Below are 23,771 nucleotides of genomic sequence, written 5' to 3'. Positions count from 1 at the left end.
CCTGAAGAAACCCCTATGGTACAAATGAGAGGTAATCTTTGAGGGAAGAAGCGGGGAAGGGAGGCCAGGAAAGACTTTCTGTAGATGATGGAATTTGAGCTGATTCTTGAAGGAAGGAAGCCAGGAGGCTGGAGGAGGAAGAATTCTGTGTGTGTGTGTGTGTGTGTGTGTGTGTGTGTGTGTGTGACACCAATGAAAAGGCCCAAAGACAGGAGATGGAGGGCCCTGTGTTCAAGAAACAAGTATGTGGAAAAGTAAGGAATTAAATGTACAAAGCCTGGAAAGATAGGAAGAGGTTGAGAAGGACTTGAATCATCAAACAAAGGATTTTATGTTTGGTCTTAGAGGTAACTGGGAGTCACTAGAGTTTATTTGATATAGGGGAAGTGTCATGATCTTATTAGCCTCTTAACAGGTTTGGAATACAAGTAATATTAGCCTTATTTCACAGAGGAGCAAACTGAGTGACTTGCCCAGTATCCCCAGGCAAAGAAGTGGAAAACCCTGGACTCGAACCCCAGTGTTCTGGCCCTAAATCTAGGTTTCTTTCTCTGTAGTGCATATGCCTTGTCCTCTTGGAATCATTGCTGATCTAAAAATTCTCAGCTATCAGAGTACATGTGGGAAAAACGAAAGAGTTAAAATCTTCAAGGGACATATCTGGGGGCTGGAAATTAGTTTCAATGAAAACTCAAGGGAAAAAAAAATCCTGACAGTGGGTCAGGCCATTTATGAAATAAACAAAGTTTTGTTTTGAATTGGGGCCCCAAGAATGAGGTCCCATGACATGGAACTTACTCAGGTTTTATTCCACTCAGATCAATAATGCTCAGAGAAAAGAAAGCTAACTAAGCATGATTAGTCAATGAGTAACCTGGGAGAAAATGTGGCCACATCAGCCAGAAGAGACTGATAAGATTCACTTTGTTTTTCCTCTTAAAATGCCCCATTTGCCAAGTACCTCAGATCACTTGGGGAGCTAAAACCCTGCAGTGGAAAGAACATGGAGTGAGGCAGGAGATGTGGCATCAAGTCTAATTAGATGGATGAAATTTGGGCAAGTGAGCTCATCCTTTTCTGAAGCAGAGTTTCCTTATCTTTAAGACATGCAGGTTCCCTCTTGGGGGCTTTATGCTATGGTGCACATGGTTACTAATAGATACTGGCTCAGAGCAAGTAAATATTTGGACTTGGTTAAGAGACAAGCAATGTATTTGGGGGTGGGGGGAAGTGTAGAGAGGGTTGGAGAGGAAATATGAGCTAAGCAGCTAGGTGGTCTAAAGTTAGCAGGGCACTGCTAAGGGTGGCCAACCAGATTAAAATGTAATTGGAAAATATTTAACAAAATAAATAAAAATACAATTGAACATCTGTTGTTTAGTCGACTTGTCACATTTAACCCTTTGTGGCTCCATTTTGGAGTTTTCTTGGCAGAGGACACTTGCCATTTCCTTCTCCAGTTCATTTTACAGATGAGGAAACTGAGGCAAACAGAGTTTAAATGATTTGTCCAGGGTAACATAGGTAGTAAGTGCCTGAAGTCACATTTGAACTTGGGTCTTCCTGATTCCAGGTCTGTCTCTCTGTCCACTGTGCCTGCCCCTACAATTGAACATAGATAATATATGATTTTTCTAAGTCACTATGTGATTGCCAGGGATCCTTATATATGGATTCATGGCATCATTTCTGTTTGAGTTTGAAACCACTAGTCCAGTGGAGCAGGAGTTCTTAATCTTTTTTGTATCATGGATCCATTTTGCAACTAACTGCTTTTGGTGAAACTTAGAGAATCCTCCTCAGAATAATGTTTTTAAATGCATAAAATAAGTTACATAGGATTTCAAAAGGAGATAATTACATGGAAATGCAGTAATTAAAATATGAAGAAAAAAATCATGAAACCTAGATAGAATCCTGGGCTTGTATACAGGAAGACCTGAGTTCATTTGGGGCATCAAATACTTGGTAGCTGTGGGACCCTGGACAAATCCTTTAATCTGTTTGCCCCGCTTTCCTCGACTGTAAAATGGGGATAATAAGAGCACTTTCCTTAAAGGGTTCTTGTAAGTATCCAATGAGGTGCTTGTAAAAGTGCTTGCACAGTGCCTGGCACATAGTTGGCAATACATGGATGATTATTCTTTTCCCTTCTTCCCCACCATAAAAATCCTGATGTCAAAAATATAAACGTTCATTTCAGGGACATCAAAGGCGTTGCACAGTTTTCCAGATACAATGCAGACTGTTCTTTTTATCCTGTTCAATCCTGGGATGGTTGATTGCCAATCCACAGAGTCTGTTCAAGGGAACAGACCTGGTCAACCTGTCCCATAGTTGCATAGCACTGAGTTGGCTTGTGATATCCTTCTCCCCACCCCTGCCTTTTGCAATGTCTGAAACAAAGGGAGGGGCAGAGAAGCCACAAGAATTAAAGCACCTCCCAAAAGCTCAACCCAGAAGATGTCACAAAAGAGTCTGTGGATGCTGAGTGGATGGTGGTGACAAAGTTCTGATAAAGGAGAGGAATAACTCTTATGGTTCAATCACAGAATCCTGAAGTTAGGAAAGAGTTCTGTAGTCTTAAAGCCCAAATTCTACCCAGAACATGAATATCCTCTGTCACATGCCCACCAAATGTTTGGGCAATTTTGGGTGACACAATTCCAGTGAGGGAATTCACTATTCCAGTAACAGTCTACTTCCAGCACATTGACATCAGAACAGGGACAGGGACTAGACCTGTGATTTCACTGGGATAAGTAACTGAATGAGGAAAGTCCCTCTGCCAAGGCAGGCAGATGGGCACCTTCTCCGCAACTGAGAGAAGTCTTAGAGGGTCATCTGGGAGCAATGAAAAGTTATGGAACTTGCCCAATTGGGGTCACAAAGCCACTTTAAGTCAGAGAAAGTATTCGAAGCCAAATCCTCCTAGCTCCCAGGCCAGCTCTCTATCCAGTATGCCATTGTGTCAAGTGTGGAGTAGTGTGTCAAGTGTCAAGTGCGTCAAGTGTCAAGGGATGATAGATGGACAGGCCAGTGTGTTCCACAGGTAGACACAAAATAGCAAGAAATCCAGAGCAATGTTTTTCAAACTTTTTGGTTTCCAAACTCCTTTACACTCTTAAAAATTATTGAAGACCTCCCCTCCAAAGAGCTTTTGTGTGGATTATTTCTAGCAACTGTATTGGAAATTAAAATATTTCATAATTATGAAAATAGTTTTGACCTTGCAGACCCCATTAAAGAGTCTTAGGGACTTTGGGGGGTTCCTGGACTCCTGTTTGAGAACCTTTGGTCTGAAGGAAGCCCTTAGGATGTAGGGTGGGCTCCTTTGAAGGGTTTATGGGAAGGTATGGACAAAATGAGGTCATAGATAAGATAGACATATCAAATTGTGGAAGTGTTGTTTTGCTTTTCAATATATTCAGCAATAGTCTTCAACCAGGATACTTGAGAGTAGGGACCTGTCTTATTGTGTCTTCCCCATGATAATGGACTCTGCTCATCATTGGCTCCTTGTACATATTTGTTGTTGGAACTCATTTGTCTCTCCTAATTCCAGCAAGAAACCTAATTTTTCCCCCTCTGCTTCCTCTTCCTTCCTTTCTCCTATTCTTTACCTTTCCCCTTATTTGTTGCCTCTTCTTTTTCCTCTCTCCAAGAATATACAAACAATCATTTTAGAATATAAAATCCAGAGAGTAAAATCCAAGCAATTTGGTCTGCTTTGTGTTCTAACACCCCACCTAGAACCTAGCCCTAGTAACATGAATGCTTGGGAAATAGTAATCAAGGATGACAAGAACTTCAGCTCCTCTTCATCAACCCTTATATGAAGAGTGGCCAACTTGACCACTAGAGAAGCCAGATCTCATTAGTTTCACTGACAAAAGTCCCTTCTACCCCACCCCCCAATTTTTTGCTTATAAAAATGTTCTCCTTTCAGGTTGATTGGAATTCTTCAATTATATTATCCTTTTGGGCTCTTCAGAGACCATAGTGATTTTAATGATTTCATTGATACAATTTGTGGTGGTAATTTTGTCCTCTCTGCTTATTTCATGGCTTTCAGTCCATGGATTGACCACTCTGGCCTTTAAGAAATACCTGGCTATGGGGGAAAGCTCATGCAGAAGCCTTTAATAAAAATAATATGCCTACCCAACATTTATAGAAGTCTTTAAGGTTTGCAGAACACCTTAGACAAATTTGTTCATTTGAGCCTTACAACTCTAGGTATTGGAAGTGGTAACCCATCTAGCCATTTTACAGATGAGAAATCTGAGGCCCAGAGAGATTTGTAATTCCCCAGGGACACAAAAGGAGTCTGAAGTGGGATTTAAAGCTGCGTTTTCCTGACTCCAGGTTCAGGATTCTATCCATGCTAGGATGCCATTTTAAGAATCTAGTGGAGGCTTGCTGCATTTCCTTTTTTTCACAGAAAGGTCTCCCTGACATAAATTCGGTGTGTGTGGCCCACCAGTAAGAGGGAGTCATCTTCTACTGGCAGCTGCTTTTCCTTGTGCCTTCACTCTCTTGGCAAATCATCTGTAAAAAGTTGATCTTCCCTCACTAGGGCTGGGGGTGGGAGGGAGCATCTTTGGGTATAAAAGGTAACCCTGTTAGTGCATAGATCTCTAACCATAAGCAAAACTTTTGCAGGTGTCTCTGCTGCTGCTTTTCCTCCCATTTCAAAGAAATAAAAAAAAAAAACTTTCTGCTAAACCTATTACTATTATTCTTTTGAATGGATTACAGATGTTTGGGGACAAACAATTCCATCAGGACAGGGAGGGGTTGTTTTAACCTGGTTTTTCTGGTTACTTAAACTTTAGGACCTGCAAGCCTACCTACCCTGAGGCCTTTCTATTTTATAGACACTAGCTTGTGTATACTCTCTAGCTTGACTTGTGGTGACTTTTATTTTGTAGCAATGGTATTTTTATCAGCATGTGTATATGTGTGTGTGTGTGTGTGTGTGGGAGGGGGGCAGTTAACCTCATTTTATAGAGCAGGAAACCAGCAGCCAAGTTCTCTGATCAGGGCCGCCAATGGACTGAACTGCAGACATGGGATTCAGACTCCCAAGCTCTTGGCTTTTGTTTCATTCACTGAGCCTCACCTACCCTAGGCTTCTTCAGTAACTAAGGCTCTCTGCTTTTAAAGAAAAACAAAGACCGAGTTGATTAGGGAAATATGATCCTTAGCTTGTGCCTAACTACTGTGCCCAGTCCTGGGATGAACCAGGAAGGTCTTTTCCCTAAGAATCAATGTGGCGGGCACCAGGGATATAGAAAGAGGCAAAAGACAGTCCTGGCCCTGGCCCTGAAACAGTTTACAATCTAATAGGGGAGACAACATGCAAACAAATATATATAAAGTAAGCTGTACGCAGGATAAATTAGAGGGAAACATGAGATAAATGGTTTTTGCTCTGTTGATTCCTACGGTGTCTTCCTTTAAATTGCCCTGATCTAAAGAATGAAAGCAAAATTGGTTTTATACTTACAATTTCAAAACCAAATGAATATTACAAATACTCTTTGTTGAGTTCCTTGCCTAGAATAGTTTGTTTTTATGTAGGACTAGAAGGTTTACGAAGTGTACAATCTTGTCGGGTAGACATTGGAAAGTATTATGAGCTTCCTCATTTTACAGATAAAGATACTGAGGCTGGGAAAGGTAAAGAAAGTCACCTGGCTAGTAAGCTGCAGAGGTTAGACCAAAGGAGGCTGGACTTCTGGTTCCTGATCCAGTGTTGTTTTTCTTTTTTTACTGTGCAAAGGTCTGTGCTAGGAACTAGGTGGGGAGCGGGAGGGGGCAGCAAAAGAAAACCCTGTTTTCAAGAAGCAAAACCTAAGTGCTGGAGAAAGGGAACATGTGTACAATGGAACCCAGGGCAGACATAGTCCCCAAATACAAACAAATTGAAGCCACCTAATCAAATAAGCAAGTTTTTATTAAGCACCGACTATGCCCCAGACCTTGTGCTAAGCTTTAATCAGAAATAAAAACAGTCCCTGCTCTAAAGAAGCTGATATTCTAATGAGGAAATATCACATTATCGGAGGGAAGCTGAAAGGGGTAGGGATGAGAAATGAAGGAACCCATGTGAGGTGTAGTAGAGAAAGCCTGGAAAGGAATAAAGACATGGTAAGTCTGGCATCCTCCTTAAAATGGAGGTACTTAGAGAGGAACCAGCTAATCAGAGAGAGAGGCCCCCAGGGTGGAAGGCACTTCCTATACGTGAAGTCCAGTGTGAAGAGGTTTCTGTGACATAGTAGGGAAAGTCTAGAACAGCAGGAGTACAGCCTAGAGAGAGATGAAAACATGGTGGGCCTGGGCATCCTCCTTAAAAATGAAATTCCAGGAGGAACCAGCCAGAAGGACCAACAGCATCAAAACATGGCCAGTTTAATGATCTGTACAAGATGGGAAAGTATGACGGTTTTGTGGTCTGAATCACTGGCAGGACAACCAGTAATAATGAAAATTACTGACTCGTTAAAATACAGTGAGCAAATCAAGCAGCAAGCTTACCTTGTGAGAAGTAGTATAGCACCCCCAAGTATTGGGGATAAAATACTAAAGTTAAACTGTCCTTGCCCTCCGAGAGATTATCCTTCACATACAGGGTCATGGTGACCAGGGAACAGTTTTGGTCCAGGCCCAAAATTCTTAAGCTAGGATCCACAGAACCTTTGATGGTTCCAGGATAGATTTCAAGGGGTCTGTGAACTTATATACAAATTTATTTTCACTTACCTCTAATTCAGAGGGTTCTTCTTAACCTTTGTTTATGTCCTGGTCCCTTCTGGCCATCTGGTGAAGTCCATGAGCCCCTTCTCAGAAGAATGCTTTAAAATGAAGGAAAAAAATGCATGACATTACCAAGGAAACTAACCATATTGAAATACAGTTATCAAAATAACTTTTTTTTAACATTCACAGACGCCAGGTTAAGAGCCCCTGCCTTAACTGAAGTTTTGCATTTCCTTCAATTATTTAGAAACCTCATTCTGAAAGGAAATTCATAGGCTTCACCAAACTCTTGGTCCCAGAATGAGAATGAAAGGTTGAAGGAGGTATGAAGCTGCAGGCAGAGAGAACAAGGTGTCCATGCTGGGCATGACATGGTATCCTGGTGGTTGGCTAGATGGGGATTTGTGAAGCATGGTCTGGGACTGGCTAGATAGAGTGCATTTTAAGTTGCCCATCAGTCAGGATAACTTAGCCACCTGAGAGAATTCCAAAGGTGAATAGATAAGCTGGTCTTTGAAGGTGTGGTCCACCTTTGAAATCTTCTGTCCCTGGTAATACTACTGGGCAGATGGTGAGATGCCTGCTCTGGGGAGGCCCTGATTTCCTGGTAGACAATAAAGAGGCTTCAATCACTTTGCAACATCTTTCCTAAAACTGTTACAAACATCCAAAGGGTATTCCCCTTTTTCATCATTTTTCAGTAGATTCCTTGGTTTACCTATATCAATTTGAGAAAAATTTAATGGCATTTAGGAACTTTTATTTTCAGGAAATTTTCCTTCTAGAATATCAGGAAGATGTGGTTTTATAGGAGCCTTTGAGACTTTCTCTGGGATACTAGGAACAGTCACAGGTCAGTCATATAACAATAACCAATGTAGAACTCTGGGGCTACTGCCTTGCAACTGGCAGGGGCATTTCCCCAGGAAGTTGGCTAACCCACATTCAAGAGATTTTGGGTCTGTGTCCCTAAAATTAGAAAAGAGTCTGGACAATCATTTGAGTCTTTGAGTCTCGAAGTTTCCTCATCTGTAAAATAAGAAGTTGGACTTGGATGATTATTTAAGGCCCTAAAAGGGCCTTCTGGCTTTAAACAGTGCCATTTGGACTGTCTTCTTGACATGGAAAAGCTAATGAAGATAAAATAAACTCCAGCTTCTTAGATTTGGCCCATCATTCACCCTTGCCAGTGTCTCCCAGCTTGCTATCAGTGAAAAGTTGTATAAGCGTGCCTTCTGCACATAGAAGGTGCTTCATAAATAAATACTTTTAAATGGATCCATGCCTATATCTAAGTCATTACTAGAAATGTTGAGCAATGAAATATTAGAAAACAAATGTTTAAAAATGGATTTTACATGTAAGTAGGAAAAAATAAAACATTCCTGAAGGAAAAAAAAATGATGAGGCCAAGGACAGGATCTTATCATACTCCAACAGATATATTTCTTGATATTGCTCAATACTGTTCCATTAGTAGCCATTCTTTAGGGCTATAGCCAAAACCAGTTAAAAATCTATTAACCTGCACCTTTTTCTCTTTTCCATTAAGGTATTCTAAGAGTCTTTTTCTCAATACCACATTGCAATTCATGTATATACTGTGTCTATCATTCTCACAAACAGTTCCTTAACGAAAGCCTTGAGGAAGTTGCAGGATCCTGGGCCTGTTATTTAAGGAATCTACCTTTGTGCCCCCTTTTAAAAAATCCAGGACACTGAGCTGCTTCCACTCCTATGGTACCTCTCCAGTATTCCAAAATTTTTTCCTGAATCTTTAAAGCTCACTCATTTACTAAAGATCACAGGGTAGATAGGAAACAAAATTCTATTCTATGTCTTTTACATCCACATTCTGGGCAATTTTTGTCCTTCCAGAGCTGCCTTCCTGAATAGATTAAGTGATTTGTAATTAGTATGCTCGTTGTTTTGTCTGTAAGCATGTGCCCAAAGAGCCAGAAGGGCTGAAAATTGCTTTCTTCAGTATTTTAAGCATTCTTCTCTGCAATTTGGTTTATATTCTTAATTTAGATTACCTATAAAGAAAGGGCTTACTTAGCAAAATTGAACTTCTGACCACCCCCCTGTTCAATTACCATTATTGAAGTTTTAGTATAATTGAAACATTTAGAAAGCTCTCTATCTAGTTCTTATATCAAGTAGGCACTCCAGGGGTTGGAGAAAATAAGGAGATAATCTTTAGCAAAAAATAGCTTCCATGATAGGAAGGATTGACTAAATTTTGGTTTACAGAAAGAAAAAAAAAAGTATTGACTCTACATTCATCATTAGCAAGAAATTTTCAGGCACACAGCACTTAGCATAGTGCCTGGCACATTGGAAGCCCTACATAAACGCTTATTGACTGGCTGGCAAGATACTCTTCTAACTGTTCATACAATTTAAACTCCTTGAATTGTCTTCATTGTTCTCTTTGCACAAGATCTTCATTTCCCTCTTCAGTTGTATCCCATCATCCTGGATATATTGATATCATTTACCTGTGATTCTCATCTTTTTTTCCTTAGACTAGTGTACTGAGAGCCTTTTCATGTTAGTTTGATGGGAAAATCTCTAGTATTTTTCCCCTTTCGCTTGATGCTTGAATCATTCAAATTAGCTCAATAAAGAGCAAATATTTTGGAAACTAAGACTCCACATTTCACTAGATGTGCATAGGGAGGTTTCCTGCCTTCCTGTGGAGAGAAAACAGTGGTCCCGGGAATCTGAGGGAGAAATGTGGACTGTGCAATTCATGCTGTCCAAGAACAACCAACCCAAGCAGATGCTTTGCTGCTGACGGGCACATTAAAGCAGAAAGCACAGACATGAACAGTCCTCTTTCATTACAAAAGGGAGATGTATGCAAAAGAATACTGGCTTTGGCAGAAGCATTCTCATTCACCTTGCTAAAATAGTGAGTTTCTTTTCATATTCATGGACAATAAACCTACATTGTTATATTTTAGGTAATAATAATAATGACTTATATGGGGATGACTTCAACTAATGTTGACTCTTAGGATCATTAGAGCCGAACAAGATTGACCTTAAAGGTCATCTAGTCCAAGCCTCTCATTTTACAGATGAGGAAACAGAGTCAGAGAGGTTAAATAATTTGACCAAAGTCAGACAGGTAGTAGAGCTAGAATCTTTTTTAAACCCTCATCTTCCTTCTTAGAATCAATACTCGTTATTAGTTCCAAGACAAAAGAGCAGTAAGGAGTAGGCAATGGGAGGGACCCTTGCCCAGGGTCACACAAGCTGGGAAGATTTAAATCTAGGACCTCCTGTTTCTAGGCCTAGTTCTCATTCTACTCCCTCTTAGAGCTAGACTTTGAACTCAAGTCCAAAGATTCCAAATCCAGGATTCTTTCTACTTTGCTCTGTTAGCTTCTTGAGTTCAAATCCCAGCTTTACCTCTTAGCAACCTATGTGCTCCTGGGTGGGTCATTTCCATTCCTCTGATCTTCACTTCCCTCATCTGGTGGGATTGAACTAGGTTGGTTATGGACCTTGTTCTAGATCTGTGATCTTATGTTGAAAACTGATAATAGGTAACTTGTTAGGTGTCCAAATGACCATTTACAATATCATCTTAAGAGGTTACCAGGGGGAAAAATTGAATTTTGTTTTTGTAACTTGAATGTTAGGACTTGTTAATGCATATTCACTAATGTCTTGAAATGTTCATGTGCTTCTCCCTGTATCTTCCTGCATTCTCACTTGCTGATGACCTATTTCAAATGCCACCTCCTGCATGTAGTCTCTCCTGATAACCCAGGTAGAAGAGCTCTCTCCCTTATCTGGTCAACTGGAAGTTATGTTCCTCTTAGGCACTTAGCATATTTTAACTTATAATTGTAAATAGGGTAATGTCTGTGAAGTGCTTTATAAACTTTAAATCTTGACACAAAGGTTTATTGTTAGCATGATGAAGTTTGACTGTAAAGGAACTTTTTAATCTATTAGAACTGATAAAACACAGAGATTGTTACTGTTATAATAACAATAATAATAAAGTTAATGATCTGTATATGTGTTTTATTGCCTCTAATAGATTGTAAACTTCTAAATCTTTTATTTATTCCTTACATCTGTCTCCCCACCTAGTATAGTACATTTTATCTAGTAGATGCTTAATAAATGTTTGTTGAATGAATGAATAAATGCCTCACTGAGAGAAGTGATTCAGTGTCTCTGGTTACAACCTATGAAATCCAAGCTGTTCTCTTCCCAATCAGCACACCAGGACTTGGTAGTGTCTTTCTTCTTGAATAAAGGGGCATCAGTTGCATATGCTCCTAGCTCCTTGTTGATCTTCCCTGGAGTGAGGGCAAGATGTCTGCCTGGTTCTGATACACTAGATGATTTCCTATGGTTTTGTCTGGCTGCCTGATTGGATAAGAGTGCCTCTTCCCCTCCAGGATCATAGATTTAAAGCTGTAAGGGTCTTTAGTGACCATCTTGTCCAATCATCTCACTTTATTAATATGGAAATAGAGAAATTAAGTGACTCACTTAAGGTCACATAGGAAGCAAGTAACAGGTTTTGAATCTAGACCCTCTAACTACAAATTCAAAATGCAGTCTACTATGCCATATTGCCTCTTGCAGTCTACTACTAATAGCTTGGCATGTTTGGAGCTGTGTTGGTTTTTTAAGGCTAAATTGCTAGACAGAAGTGGCTTTATTGGTTCAAGTTTTAGCCTTTGATAAACCTTGATCTTTGTAGACTCCAAGGCAGCATTTCTCAAATTGTCTCCCCATCACAGAATCATAGAAATGTGAAATAGGAAGGTACCTTCACAGCTCTTTCCCTATTAGAAAAAAATCTCCACCCTAGCCAACTGATCATCTAGAATCTGCTTAAAGCCCTCCAAGGAGAGGGAGCCCACCATGTTCCCAAAGAAGCTCAACCCTACCCACTTTTGGGCAGATCTGACTATTAGCTACTTTCTGGCATAATTCTGTGGACGGCCTTCATAATTTCATAACACATTTTGGGAAGGGAAAATGGAAATTTCTGTTCTTAAAGATTTATTTTTATTATTTTTTTAAGATTAAGAAGCTAGCCATAGTATCTTTGGCCAAATTTCTGGGACCTAACTATCTGCTCTTCTGACATGTCAGTTAGGTTTACTTCTTGAAAGTTCAGAGAGAAAGCATGGGCCCCCTACTAATCAATCAATAGGTATTTTATTCACTTGCTATATGCTAGGCACTAGGAATAAAAGAAGTAAAACTACCCTTGCCCTCAGGGAGCATATATTCTAATGGAGACAACACAATAATAGTAATAATAGCTAGCATTTGTAGAGTGCTTTAAGGTTTGCAGTGTCTTAATGTGTTATCTCATTTGAATTATACATATATCAATACAAACAGAATATACACAGAGTGTTTGGGACAGTAGAGAACACTAGCAGCTTGGTGGATCAGGAAAGGCTCTAGGTAGAAAGTAAGGCTTAAGGGAGCAGCTGGGTAGCTCAGTGGATTGAGAGTCAGGCCTAGAGACGGGAGGTCCTAGGTTCAGATCCGGCTTCAGACACTTCCCAGCTGTGTGACCCTGGGCAAGTCACTTGACTCCCATTGCCCACCCTTGCCACTCTTCCACCTAGGAGCCAATACACAGAGGTTAAGGGTTTAAAAAAAGGAAAGAAAAGAAAAAAGAAAGTAATGCTTGAGATGACTGAGGAATCCAAAAGGCAGAAAGTGATGGAAGAAGTCTTCTAGCCATGGGAGAGACAGTGAGACCTGGGTCAAGAAAGATTTTAAAGCCTTAACTGGTAGAACTCAAAGCCACAGTTACTGATGCCATGTCCTTCCTAGCTTTGGGGCTATGTGCCCTTCTAGGGGAAGATGGCAGATACATTCTCTCCAAGTTTTGCCTCACTTCTGATCTTAGTGTTGCCAGGGAACATAAAGAAATTTCTAAGTTGTGGACCTCTGCTGTAGACAACTTTGGCAGGGATCTTCTAACATGATAGGCTGTTTGTTTTAGAGTAGCAACTACCAGAGAGAAGTGAGTAGAATCAGGAAAACAATTTATATAGTAATAAAAACATTATAATAGGAAATAACTTCAAAAGACTTGAGACCTCTGACCCATACATTGCCCAACCTGAGGACTGAAAATGATTCCAGAGGACTGAAAATGAAGCCTGCTATCCACCTCCTGATGGGGACATATGATGGGTTATACATTCTAAGTGATGGATGACAGATGATAAGGTAGAAGATCCCTTGGCTATTTACCACTATGTCATTACCTCTTATACCATATATACATATATACACATAGACATATACACATATACCATAAACATTTGGAATCTCAATTGATCAGAACCCTTTAAAAAATCCTCACATGGAATGTGTAGCTTAATTTACAGTAGTATACAGTGAGAATTTACGTGTAGGTTGAATGCCCCTAAGATCCTATAAGAACTAAAACCATCTTTACAAAAGATCAAATTATGTTTAGTTAGAAGGGAAAGTAGACCAAAGAATTTTAGAGCAATTAAAAAAAAAAGTTTGAAGCATCAAGAATTCTGTGTTATTCAATACTCAGGTAAATTCCCCCCCTCCCATTCATTCTGAGTAAATTTTTAAAAATTGTTTTTAAATCCTTACCTTCCATCTTAGAATCAATACTGTGAATTGGTTCCAAGGCAGAAGAGCAGTAAAGACTACGCAAAAGGGATTAAATGACTTGTCCAGGATCACAAGGCTAGGAAGTATCTGAGGCTAGATTTGAACCCAGGACCTCCTGTCTCTAGGCCTGGCTCTCAACCCACTATCCAGTTGCCCCCTAAATTAAAACTTTTGTTATACAGAGATATAGGAAGTCTAAAGAATTATTGATTAAATTTGATTTATTTTTGCCTGCTATACATGCACTGTGTGTGGGGGTGGGGTGGGGAGTGTGATTTTCCTGAGGGTTTTTTTTTTTTGCATGTTTTGAAGCGATTTATTTAAACTTCCTTTAAATTTTTAAATTTATTTTTCTCTTGGCAAACATTTGTTTTATCTCTATCTCCACTTAAAAGAAAAACAAAATCTCAGTAATCAATATGCATAGTTAAGCAAAACAAATTCCCACATTGTCCATGTCCATATATGTCTTATTCTGTACCTTAAGCCCATGGCTTGTTTCCATCAGGAGACATGTTTCATCTTCAGCCTTCTGGAATCATGGTTGGTCATTGCATTGGTCAGAGATCTTAAGTCTTTCAAAGATGTTTGCCATTCCAATGTTTTCCTTACTGTATAAATTGGTTTCCCTGGCTCTACTCACTTCTCTCTGGTAGTTGCTACTCTAAAATAAACATCCTGGCTCATATTAGAAATTTGCTACCAAAACATGAAAAGCTTCACATTTTCCACATTGAGTGTGGCCTGAAAGTGAGGGGCACCTGCTTATAAACTCTTACACTGTAGACTCCTTAAAGGCATAGTTGTATCCCCAGTGCTTAGCACACAGCCTTATTCAGAGGGGAGGCTTATTAAGACTTAAACTAACTTTTTGATTTTGTAGACAGCTACACTAGACTTTCCTCGACCCAACAGCATAGGATTCCTGGAGATTTGGGGCTTATTGGACTAAACTGTATAATCCTGACCTCTTAATTTTGCTATAATGATGGGCCAGATCTGTTGGTAGTTATCAAAGTGACTGTCAAATGATGGAAGCAGGGGTTATGTAGAGTTAAAACTTGGTGCTCTTTAGATCAGGGCAGAGATACTTCTTGTCCTATGACCCTGACATTACCTAATATTATCAAATATTTAGCAGGTGCTCTAACTCTTGTCACTTCGGCAAAAAGAGTAGGTAGGGTTCCTTTTGAGATCTTTGGTCCATCAATGGAAGGCAAGACCAAATCTCAAAAGCAAGATGCAGAATGGCCCTGTTTAATAAATTGGTCAATAAGTAAGGTTCTAGGCATGGGGCTAAGTACAAAGAATGGGACAATCCTTTCTCTCAAGGACCATATTTTCAAAAGGGAGAGACTCTATATGTAGAAATATCTACAGCATGAACAAAATGCAAACATACAGATATTTACAAGCTAATTAAATACAAGATGGCTTTAAAAGACCACCAATGATCACAGAGGAATAAGGAAAGGCTTTGTGTTGAGTTGTACCTTAATAGTAGAGAGGGGATCTGTAATACAGAGGTGGAAAGGGCATGCATTCCAGTTATGTGGGCTAGCCAATGCAAAGGCATGGAAATGGGGAGATGATATATATCATATTTGAGGAACAGAAAGACCAGGATGGCTCTATCACCAAGTGTTGGAGGGAAAGTAATGTCTAATAAGGCTGGAAAAAAGAGGTTGAGGCACTGTTATGAAGAGCTTTGAGTTAAAGAATTTTATATTTTATCCTAGAGGCACCAGGAAGCCATTGAAGTTGATCAAATGGAGGAGTTAGATGGTTCAATCTGTGCTGAAGGAAAATGAATTTTGGCAGCAGTGTGTAGGATGGACTGGAGTGAGGAGAACCTGAAGGCAGAGGGATCCATTTGGAAACTGCCATAATAATTTAAATGAGAGGTGATGAGAATCTGCACTCAGATGGGTAGCTTCTTGAGTGTAGAGAAGGGGTCAAATGTGGGAGATATGAAGATTCTTATACTGGCTCATGTTCCTAAGCCCCAGCACATGGAAAAGGGTTCCTCTTTCCAAATCTAAGCTTATTTCAGGATGCAATTGTTGGGATATGTATTTAAACCAACTTGCCGGCTAGGTATTTGCAACGTTTAGTATTCACCCAGGGAAAATGAAAATGGCGATCAAGATCTGGCTGTGGTGGCATAAACCTCTAAATCGTGGGGCTGAGGATTTTTAGTGCAAAAGGGATCTTACAGATTATCTAGCCTAACCACTTCATTTTAGAGGTAAGGAAACTACTGATGTGAATATAATAGATGACTCACTTTCAGTAATGCATTCATATTTTTAGGACTCTAGGCTAGGGTATTATTCAGTGTACTGGGGGAGAGGTAGTTTGATAAATAGAGTACTAATGGCTCAAAGCCTTACTTAATGCATCTCGGACCAACAGTGATTTCTACTTTAGGCTAGGATTAGGACCAAGTATATCTGGGTCTACTGCTTGAGCTTTATTACAGTAGAGTAAGCCATTACTTTTTTTAAAGAAAGATACTACAAGAAATGTCATTTTCTCACATGTATTCTTACACTTATCTTACAGTAAGAATAAGTTCTACTCAATTATATCCAGAAATATAACATGGCAGGTACCTTCCTGTTCTCTATAGTTTTGAATTTACATAGGAATGAATCATCAAGTTTTGCACACTGAAATTCTGACTATTATATTATCCTATGAATTACTGAAGTACAGTAGTGCCTCTAGATAGTGTAGGCATGGGGAAATGGGACTAGTGCCACTCACTCATTTGGTCACTGAATGTAAACTCTTTGAGAACAGGGAGTGTTATACTGTTTGTCTTTGTATTCTCAGAACTTAGCATGGTCCTTGGCACATGATGGGCACTTTATAAATGCTTCTTGACTATTTTGGTTCATAAAATCATTCAGTAAGAACTGGAAGGGATTTAAGACTTCATTGAATCCAACCTTATTTCATAGACAAGAAAATCAAAGCCCCAAAAGGTTAAGTGATTTGTTTAAGGTAATCAGTGGCAAAGTAAGGTTTTGAACGCAGGGCAGATGAGATACATGTTCTTTTCTTTCATATTTCTTATTCTGGGGACAGGATTTGAACCATTTTCTCTCCAAATTCCCTTAATATTGCATGAAAATGAGATTCTACTGTGTTTACTATTGTCTTTTTAAACTTGGGTCATATAGAGGTTACTATATCCCCATACTAGAAATATCAGATCAAGTGGCACAGCTGGTGGTTAATGTGGGATGATTATATAATAATCCAATGAGAATTTCTCCCAGACTTTTAATGCATCTTCTGGGAATTTTGCAGAAGTATTGGGCCACAAAGAAACTCCTTGTGAAATTGTTTATCTTTCTTACTCTCTTAGATCATCAAGCATGTAAAGACATAAGTTTCAGATTCTGTAAAGTTAACCTAATTCTTGCCTTTAGTCATTTTAAAAATTATATTATTAGGCCAGCTACTGTGAATCTTTATCACAAATTTTATTTTTCTAGCAGAGAAAGCCAATTTCTTTAGCTTTAGTGCATCAAGATTAGTGGTTTGTTGTGCCCAAGAGAGATGTTTATAATGGAATTTCTATGAGAGCCTCTTCTTAAAAAGCTTTTGAAAAATTGACTAAAACTGGGTCAGTAGAACAGAGAAACAAAAGGCTGTGAGTTGTTTAACATACATTTATATAATATGGTATATCCAGACTGTATACTTTTTTCCCCTCCAGAATGACATTCAATCATTCAGCAAGACTAAATGTGAATTTGTCATATATCCCTATTGGCTTGTTCTCCATTAGCTCATTAGCCTGGCTGAAATTTATTTTCTTCTTACTTCCCAACTTAGCTTCCCATAGTTAGAACTTACAGATTTTCTTCAATGTTTAATTTCATGCCCTTCAGGCTTTTTAATAATAGCTTTTCTCATTTCATCTTCTTTGACTTTTCCAACAGAAGTCCTGGAGGGGATTTAGGAGCCAAAAAGAAAAAGAAGAAACAGAAGAGAAAAAAGGAGAAACCAAATTCTGGAGGCACAAAATCAGATTCAGCATCTGATTCCCAGGAGATTAAAATTCAACAGCCTTCAAAAGTAAGGGCTTTGTTTTATTTTAACTCTTGAGGTTTCCTGTGCAAGGAGAGTGGCTTTTGCTGCCTTGCCCTGAGAAGAATCAGAAGCCTAGTTTAGGGCTTTTGTCACAGCTAGACATTGAATAGTAGTGGTTAAATGGAGGAGTCTTTATGTTTCTTTGACATCCAAATAATATAAATATATACATCTAGGAAAGGCAACATGGAGTAGTGGATATAGGGGCAATCTTAGAATGAGGAATAATTATAGTTCATGTATAGATTTTACATAAATAATGTGTGCATATATGTGTATACACACAATATATGTTATATGTGTATGTGTGAGTTATTATTCCAAATATGATAATGCTAGTCCATATATTTGTATTACATGTATATTTACACAAACACATACATATAATAGATTGTAAGCTACTTGAGAAGAGGAACTGTTTCATTTGTGTCTTTGTGTCCTCATTGCCTAATACAATGCCTGGAACATCTGATTAATAAATAGAGCTCTTCTCATAACAACCCTTGGATGATAAGTACTATTATTATCTCTATTTTCTAGCTGAGGACTCTGAGCCTGAGAGAAACTTGTTCAGGGTTACACAACAGGAAGGATTTGAACCCAGGTCTTCCTAACCTGGAAAGAATTTGGTGCTCTATCCACTATGCCAGCTGAGGTATCAATCTGAATTGCAGAAGTCAAGATCAGAGCCAGGAGGAGAATGAAAGGCAAAGGTCATAGGACGATAGTTAAAGTGTTGGAAAAGGACCTCAAGGGCCATCTAATTCAACTCTCACATTTTACAGGTGGGGAAACTGAAGCCTAATGAGCTTAAGTAACTTGGCAAAGGTCATATTGCCAAGTTATCTGGGTTCAAGTTCTAAATGCTTCTCTATCTGGGTTCAAGTTCTAATGTATAAAAACTAGCTGTATGACCAAAGATAAGTCATTTGATCTCTCAGTGTTCCAGATAACTCTTAAGACTCCAGTTCATTGATGAGCTGCCCATCTGTCTCAGAGTTTTCCATAGTAAGAGTTCTCTACCCCAATGAAATAATAGATCCAGACCTAAATAAGTAAATATGTAAACACATTTCCTTGGTACTTTGAGGTTTGTTTCTTTTTTTCATTCCATAAGTTAATATTTTTCAGAAGAAGAAAGTCTTAATGTTAGCTTGAAATGGTTTATAGGAATTTTTAGTCATTAAATTTATTTTTAATTTTAATTTTAATTTTTTCCAGATTGCATGTTGATACAATTTTTAATAGGAGTTTTCTGACATTTTACAATTCATATTCCCTCCCTCCTTTCCAGCCCTCCCCTTTTTAAGGTTAAATTATTCATTATTTTTCAGTTTAGAAGATATCTCTACTTTAATTTTTCTGAATGTTTGTCGAATTACCTGAAAAAAAAAAAAAACAACATCCCATCTGGCAGCAGATTTCAGTAGGTGTAGCCAAGGGTAAATACACAGCCACTGTATATCAGGCCATTTGTCAGTGTCCAGTCTTTATATCTACCAATGTTGGGGGTAGCTAGGTGGCTCAGTAGATGGAGAGCCAGGCCCAGAGAGAGGAGGTTCTGGGTTCAAATTTGACCTCAGATACTTCCCAACTATGTAACCCTGGGCAAGTTATTTAACCCCCATTGCCTAGCCCTTACCACTCCTCTGCCTTGGAACCAATACACAATATTGATTCTAAGATGGAACATAAGGGTTATAAAATTGATCATCAAACAATCAGTCTCCCAAAGTGGAAGAATACTTTCATGTTCCCACTGACAAAGTCTTCATTGCTAGAGTAAGCTAGATATCAAGTGAAGACAGCTGACAGAAGATCAGGTTGTCCCTAGAGTGCGTGAACAGGATAGAACAGAATACAGCTGACATGTCTTGTGGGCTAGTATCTCAGGAAAATTGGACCATGAAAGGTATTGTCCTTGTGCTCCCACAGAGGACCCTTGCATCCCATTACCCAAAAGTTCAGGATTCAAGATAAGCATATATAGGGCAAGAAAAAGAGAAATATTATTGTTGATGCTTTAATAAGTGAGCCATCAGAAGTGTCTTGTGAACGTTTGTTATGCAGAGGCTTTGTTGTAAGGGGACTAGTTCTGTATTATGAAAAAGAATCTATAGCAGATCTGTAATTTGTAAATAAAGATTTGATGTTGCTGCAGTTACTTTTTTATTCATTTTTTTTGGTGGGAAGGAAATAATTCTATTCAAATTTAAGTTCTCGATGGAGGCATGAAGAGATAGATTCAGTGGATCTTAGATGTAGCATAGAAAGGAATGTAGAGGTCATCCAGTCCAATGCTCTCATTTTCTAAATGAGGAGGCAGTTCCAGAGAGGTAAAGTGATTAGCCCAATGTCACACAGGTAGTAAGTGGCACGGTCAGGTTTCCAACTTGGGCCCTGAGATGCCAGGCTCTGTACTTCAAGTTCATTATTTGCTTTATTGCCATATGGAGTAGAGACTTTTTCCTTGAAGGCAGTGGAAAAAGCAGGGGCTCTTAAGTAAGGATTTGAGTTTAGATCCTGCCTTTTGACATTTAGTACTTATATGACCTTTGCCAAGTCACTTAAGCTCATTAGGCCTCAGTTTCCCCACCTATAAAATGTGAGAATTGAATTAGATGGCCCTTGAGGTCCTTTCCAACATTCTAACTATCATCCTATGACCTTTGCCTTTCATTCTCCTCCTGGCTCTGATCTTGACTTCTGCACTTAAAATTGATACCTCAGCTGGTGTCTCATCCTAGAAATTTCCTAGGCGCTGGGAGTTTCCTCGCATCCACTTTCTCCGTGGGCATTCTCATCTTGATTTACTCCTCTGCCAAACCAGTTCCTTTCTCATTGGTATTTTGAGGCCAAGTTGGTCAACCTTCATTCTGCTCTTGGTTATAATCTTGACAGTCAGACTCCAAATTGCCTCCCCATGTGTGGGTACTTCTATCTGCCCCCAATGCTGTCTTTCCTCATCAAGCCCAAGCTCCTTGAGGGCAGGACTTACCTCTTTGCTTGTATTTGTATCCTCATCACTTAGCACAGTGCCTGGTACACAGGCAGTAAGCATTTAAGAAATGCTGGTTTACTTCTTTTTTTCCTTGGACACGTTGGACTAGTTGGCCACTAAGGTCACTTTCAGCACTACATATGTGATTCTGTAATAAGATTCCAACATACGTGTATGTTGGAAAGTTTCCATTTTTGTAGTAACAGAGAAGGCAGTGTCGGCTGCTGAGAATATGGCGAAGTGAGACTGCGATTGGAGGCTTAAAGAAAGAAAATTAGAGTGATTGCCTTGGGAAGTATACTAGGGCATCGCTGAGAGGTAAAGAGAAAGACTAGCCAGGCAGCCGTGAGAGCCCAACAGTTAGAAAGAAAGAAATGGCGACAGCGCCACCCTTTCTGTTGGTGTTTTGGAATGTAATTGCTAGATTTATTACTGATGTCAGATTCCCTTGTGAAAAGCTCTTTTGCATCTCAGCACTTTTAGAATTTGCTCCATTGGTCCCTATCTCCAGGGGTCTAAGCCCTAATCCTGTGACAGGGATGCAGTAGAAAGGGCAGATAGAGAGGGAAGAGCACTCAATTTGGTTTCCAAAGACCTAGGTTTAAATTTCATCCCAGACTCCTAGTTTGCAACCCTAGGCAAGACATCTAATGCTCTGGGCCTGTTTCCCTGCCTCTAAAGTGAGGCCTCCAAGGTCTCTCTCCTTTAACATGTCTTCAGAGAGTGCCCAACATTTCCATTAACATATATTATATATACACGTAGTTTACATATTGTCTCTAAATCTCTCCCATATGAGCTCCTTCAGGGCAAGAACTTGATTTCTGCCTTTCTTTGTATCTCCAGAACTTAGCCCAGAGCCTGGTATATAGTAAGCATTCAATAAATGTTTGTTGACTGACTGACTTTCAGTTCTAAATCTATGATCTTATATGATAACCCTTTTCTAGAGTTTTCTATGAGGTTTCCTCTTAGGCTTCCAGTCTTCAAGAGATCTTCATGTATCTCTCTCACCCTCACCATACTAACTGTGGTCCTAGCCAGAAAAACGACTTTTCCTTCACTGGCCACCAAAGATTACATCCCTGAGCTTTGACCTTATTCATTTGCCTACTGTATCAACCTGCAAATTTCCGTGGCTCTGGTCTTTGAAATCTGCTGCCACCTATAATCCATTTTTCCCAAAATGGAGTCAGAGGACTTGAGTTAAATTTTGTCTCTGCCACTTCCTATACCTGTGTGGTCTTGTGTAAGTCATTCCCCATCTTTGGGTCTCAGTCTTCTAACCTAAGCAATGGCTTTGGGCCTGGGGTTAACATTGTATATTAGATCACTTCTGAGGTCTCTTCCAGCTGTAAATTGATGATCCTTCTTTCCTGATTGGTTTGCCTGAAATACATTAATGAGCTTTCCACTCATGGTGAAGTTCATTCCCTAATCCCTTGCTATTAATGGGCACAGGAGATTCTGCACTATTTCAAGGATAGTAGAAAAGAGGCAAGACTTGGATTTGTGATGAAACCTCCTTCAGAGGGTTGTGGGGAAATTCAAGTGAGACAGACTTTCTAAAGAGCCTTGTCAGTCTTTAAGCCTGTGGAGCAATGTCAACAATAATGACTACCTCCTCCCTCTAGGTTCAGTTTAGGAAATGATGAATGTTACTAAGTGGATTCTGGGAAATCTTCCTGGGGTACTGGTAGAAAAACTTCATTCTGTCATAGTGATTTACTTACCTTCTAGGAATAGGGACTCAACCTATGATTTCTTTACTATAGGGAACTCTCAAGTGAATAAACTCCCTCCACAGGTAAAGATTGGCAGTTTCTAGGGCACTAATAGTCTTAGAACAGAACCATGGACCTCCAAGAGTTCTGTGGATGAATCTCAGGGAGTCTATAGACTTGAGTGAGAGGAGAAAATACATCTTATTTCAATAAATTGGCTTCCTTTGTGCTTCTACTTATTTTATTTTATGCATTTAAAAACATCATTCTCAGTATCTATGACACAAAAAATGGTTTAAGAACCAATCTTAGAGGGGCAGCTGGATGGCACAGTGGATTTGAGAGTAATTTCAGGATAAGGATTTTGCCATCTCCCCAGAATCTAGATGACGAACCTGTTTGGTGGAGGCAACAAAAGATGCCTGAAGAGCCTTCACTGGATCATGAAGACCCAAATTTGAACTTTGGGGCGTAGTTGATCTGAACTATGGGGGTTGAACGAATTGAATGCATTTATTTTGAATGGACACTCTTATGCCAGTGGGGGACTGCCCCAAAATTGGTTTTTGTCAACGCGGCTAGCTTTTGTCCTCTTTTCTTTTGGTTTAAGATCCACTGAAAAAGACCAGTCTTTTTCAACGGATCTCAGGGGGGTTATGTGTCATTTAAAATCACTTGGGATACTTGGAACTACATTTCCCGTGATCCCTAATGGGTTTCCTGTTTTGGATGATGTATTCAAGGTGAGGGACTGTTTTAAATAGGGGGGAAGTGACTTTGAACTTCCTCTTTAGCTACCGGCCTCTGTAGCTACCTGCCTCTTTAGCTACCTGAGCTTGTGGAGAGAGAAAAAGGTAAATGCCTGAGGTGAGGCTGGAAAAGGTTTCTTACAGGCGGGTGGTCAGTTTATCTCTATCAGCATGGCTTTTATTAAAATACTATTCTTCCCTTTGATCTCAGCCCTCGTCATTTTTTTTTTTTTTAATTTTAAACCCTTAATTTCTGTGTATTGACTTATAGGTGGAAGAGTGATAAGGGTAGGCAATGGGGGTCAAGTGACTTGCCCAGGGTCACACAGCTGGGAAGTGTCTGAGGCCGGATTTGAACCTAGGACCTCCAGTCTCTATGGCTCTCAATCCACTGAGCTACCCAGCTGCCCCTCGGCCCTCATCATTTTTAATCATAACACCTGAGATCCTTTCTAGCTGTGTGACTGGACAAGTCACTTAACCTTGTTTGCCTAGCCTTTACCCTTCTGGCTTAGAGTCGTTATCTAAAGCACTGGGAGGTTCCTAGAGCACTGGGAGGTTTCAAATGACTTAGCTAGGGTCATATGACCCATATGCTTCCTAAGAGAAGCTTGAACCCAGGTCTTCCTGCCTTGAGGCCAGCTTTCTTTCCACTGTACCCTTGTGCTTCTAACAGAGCAGAAGGGAGTATCAGGCAAGTTAACATTGTAGTGACCACATGGCCATCTTGTAATTTAATTCCTTTCCCCTTGGGAAGTGATTTGTACT

The 23,771-nt window shown here is 39.6% G+C and overlaps 1 protein-coding gene across 1 annotated transcript in view; it reads left to right on the top strand.

Annotated features, from left to right (window-relative positions):
- NMT2 (N-myristoyltransferase 2) overlaps positions 1-23,771 on the top strand; it is an 80,005-nt gene that overhangs the window by 8,537 nt on the left and 47,697 nt on the right. Inside the window, exon 3 of the mRNA XM_044678919.1 lies at positions 17,379-17,514. Within this exon, the coding sequence (XP_044534854.1) occupies positions 17,379-17,514 (136 nt within the window). The remainder of the gene's footprint in view (positions 1-17,378; positions 17,515-23,771) is intronic.

Source organism: Gracilinanus agilis, chromosome 5 (assembly GCF_016433145.1).
Source record: "Gracilinanus agilis isolate LMUSP501 chromosome 5, AgileGrace, whole genome shotgun sequence".
Classification (NCBI taxonomy): Eukaryota; Metazoa; Chordata; class Mammalia; order Didelphimorphia; family Didelphidae; genus Gracilinanus; species Gracilinanus agilis.
Note: the sequence above shows the minus strand (reverse complement) of the source record. Positions and strands in the feature narration are given on the sequence as shown.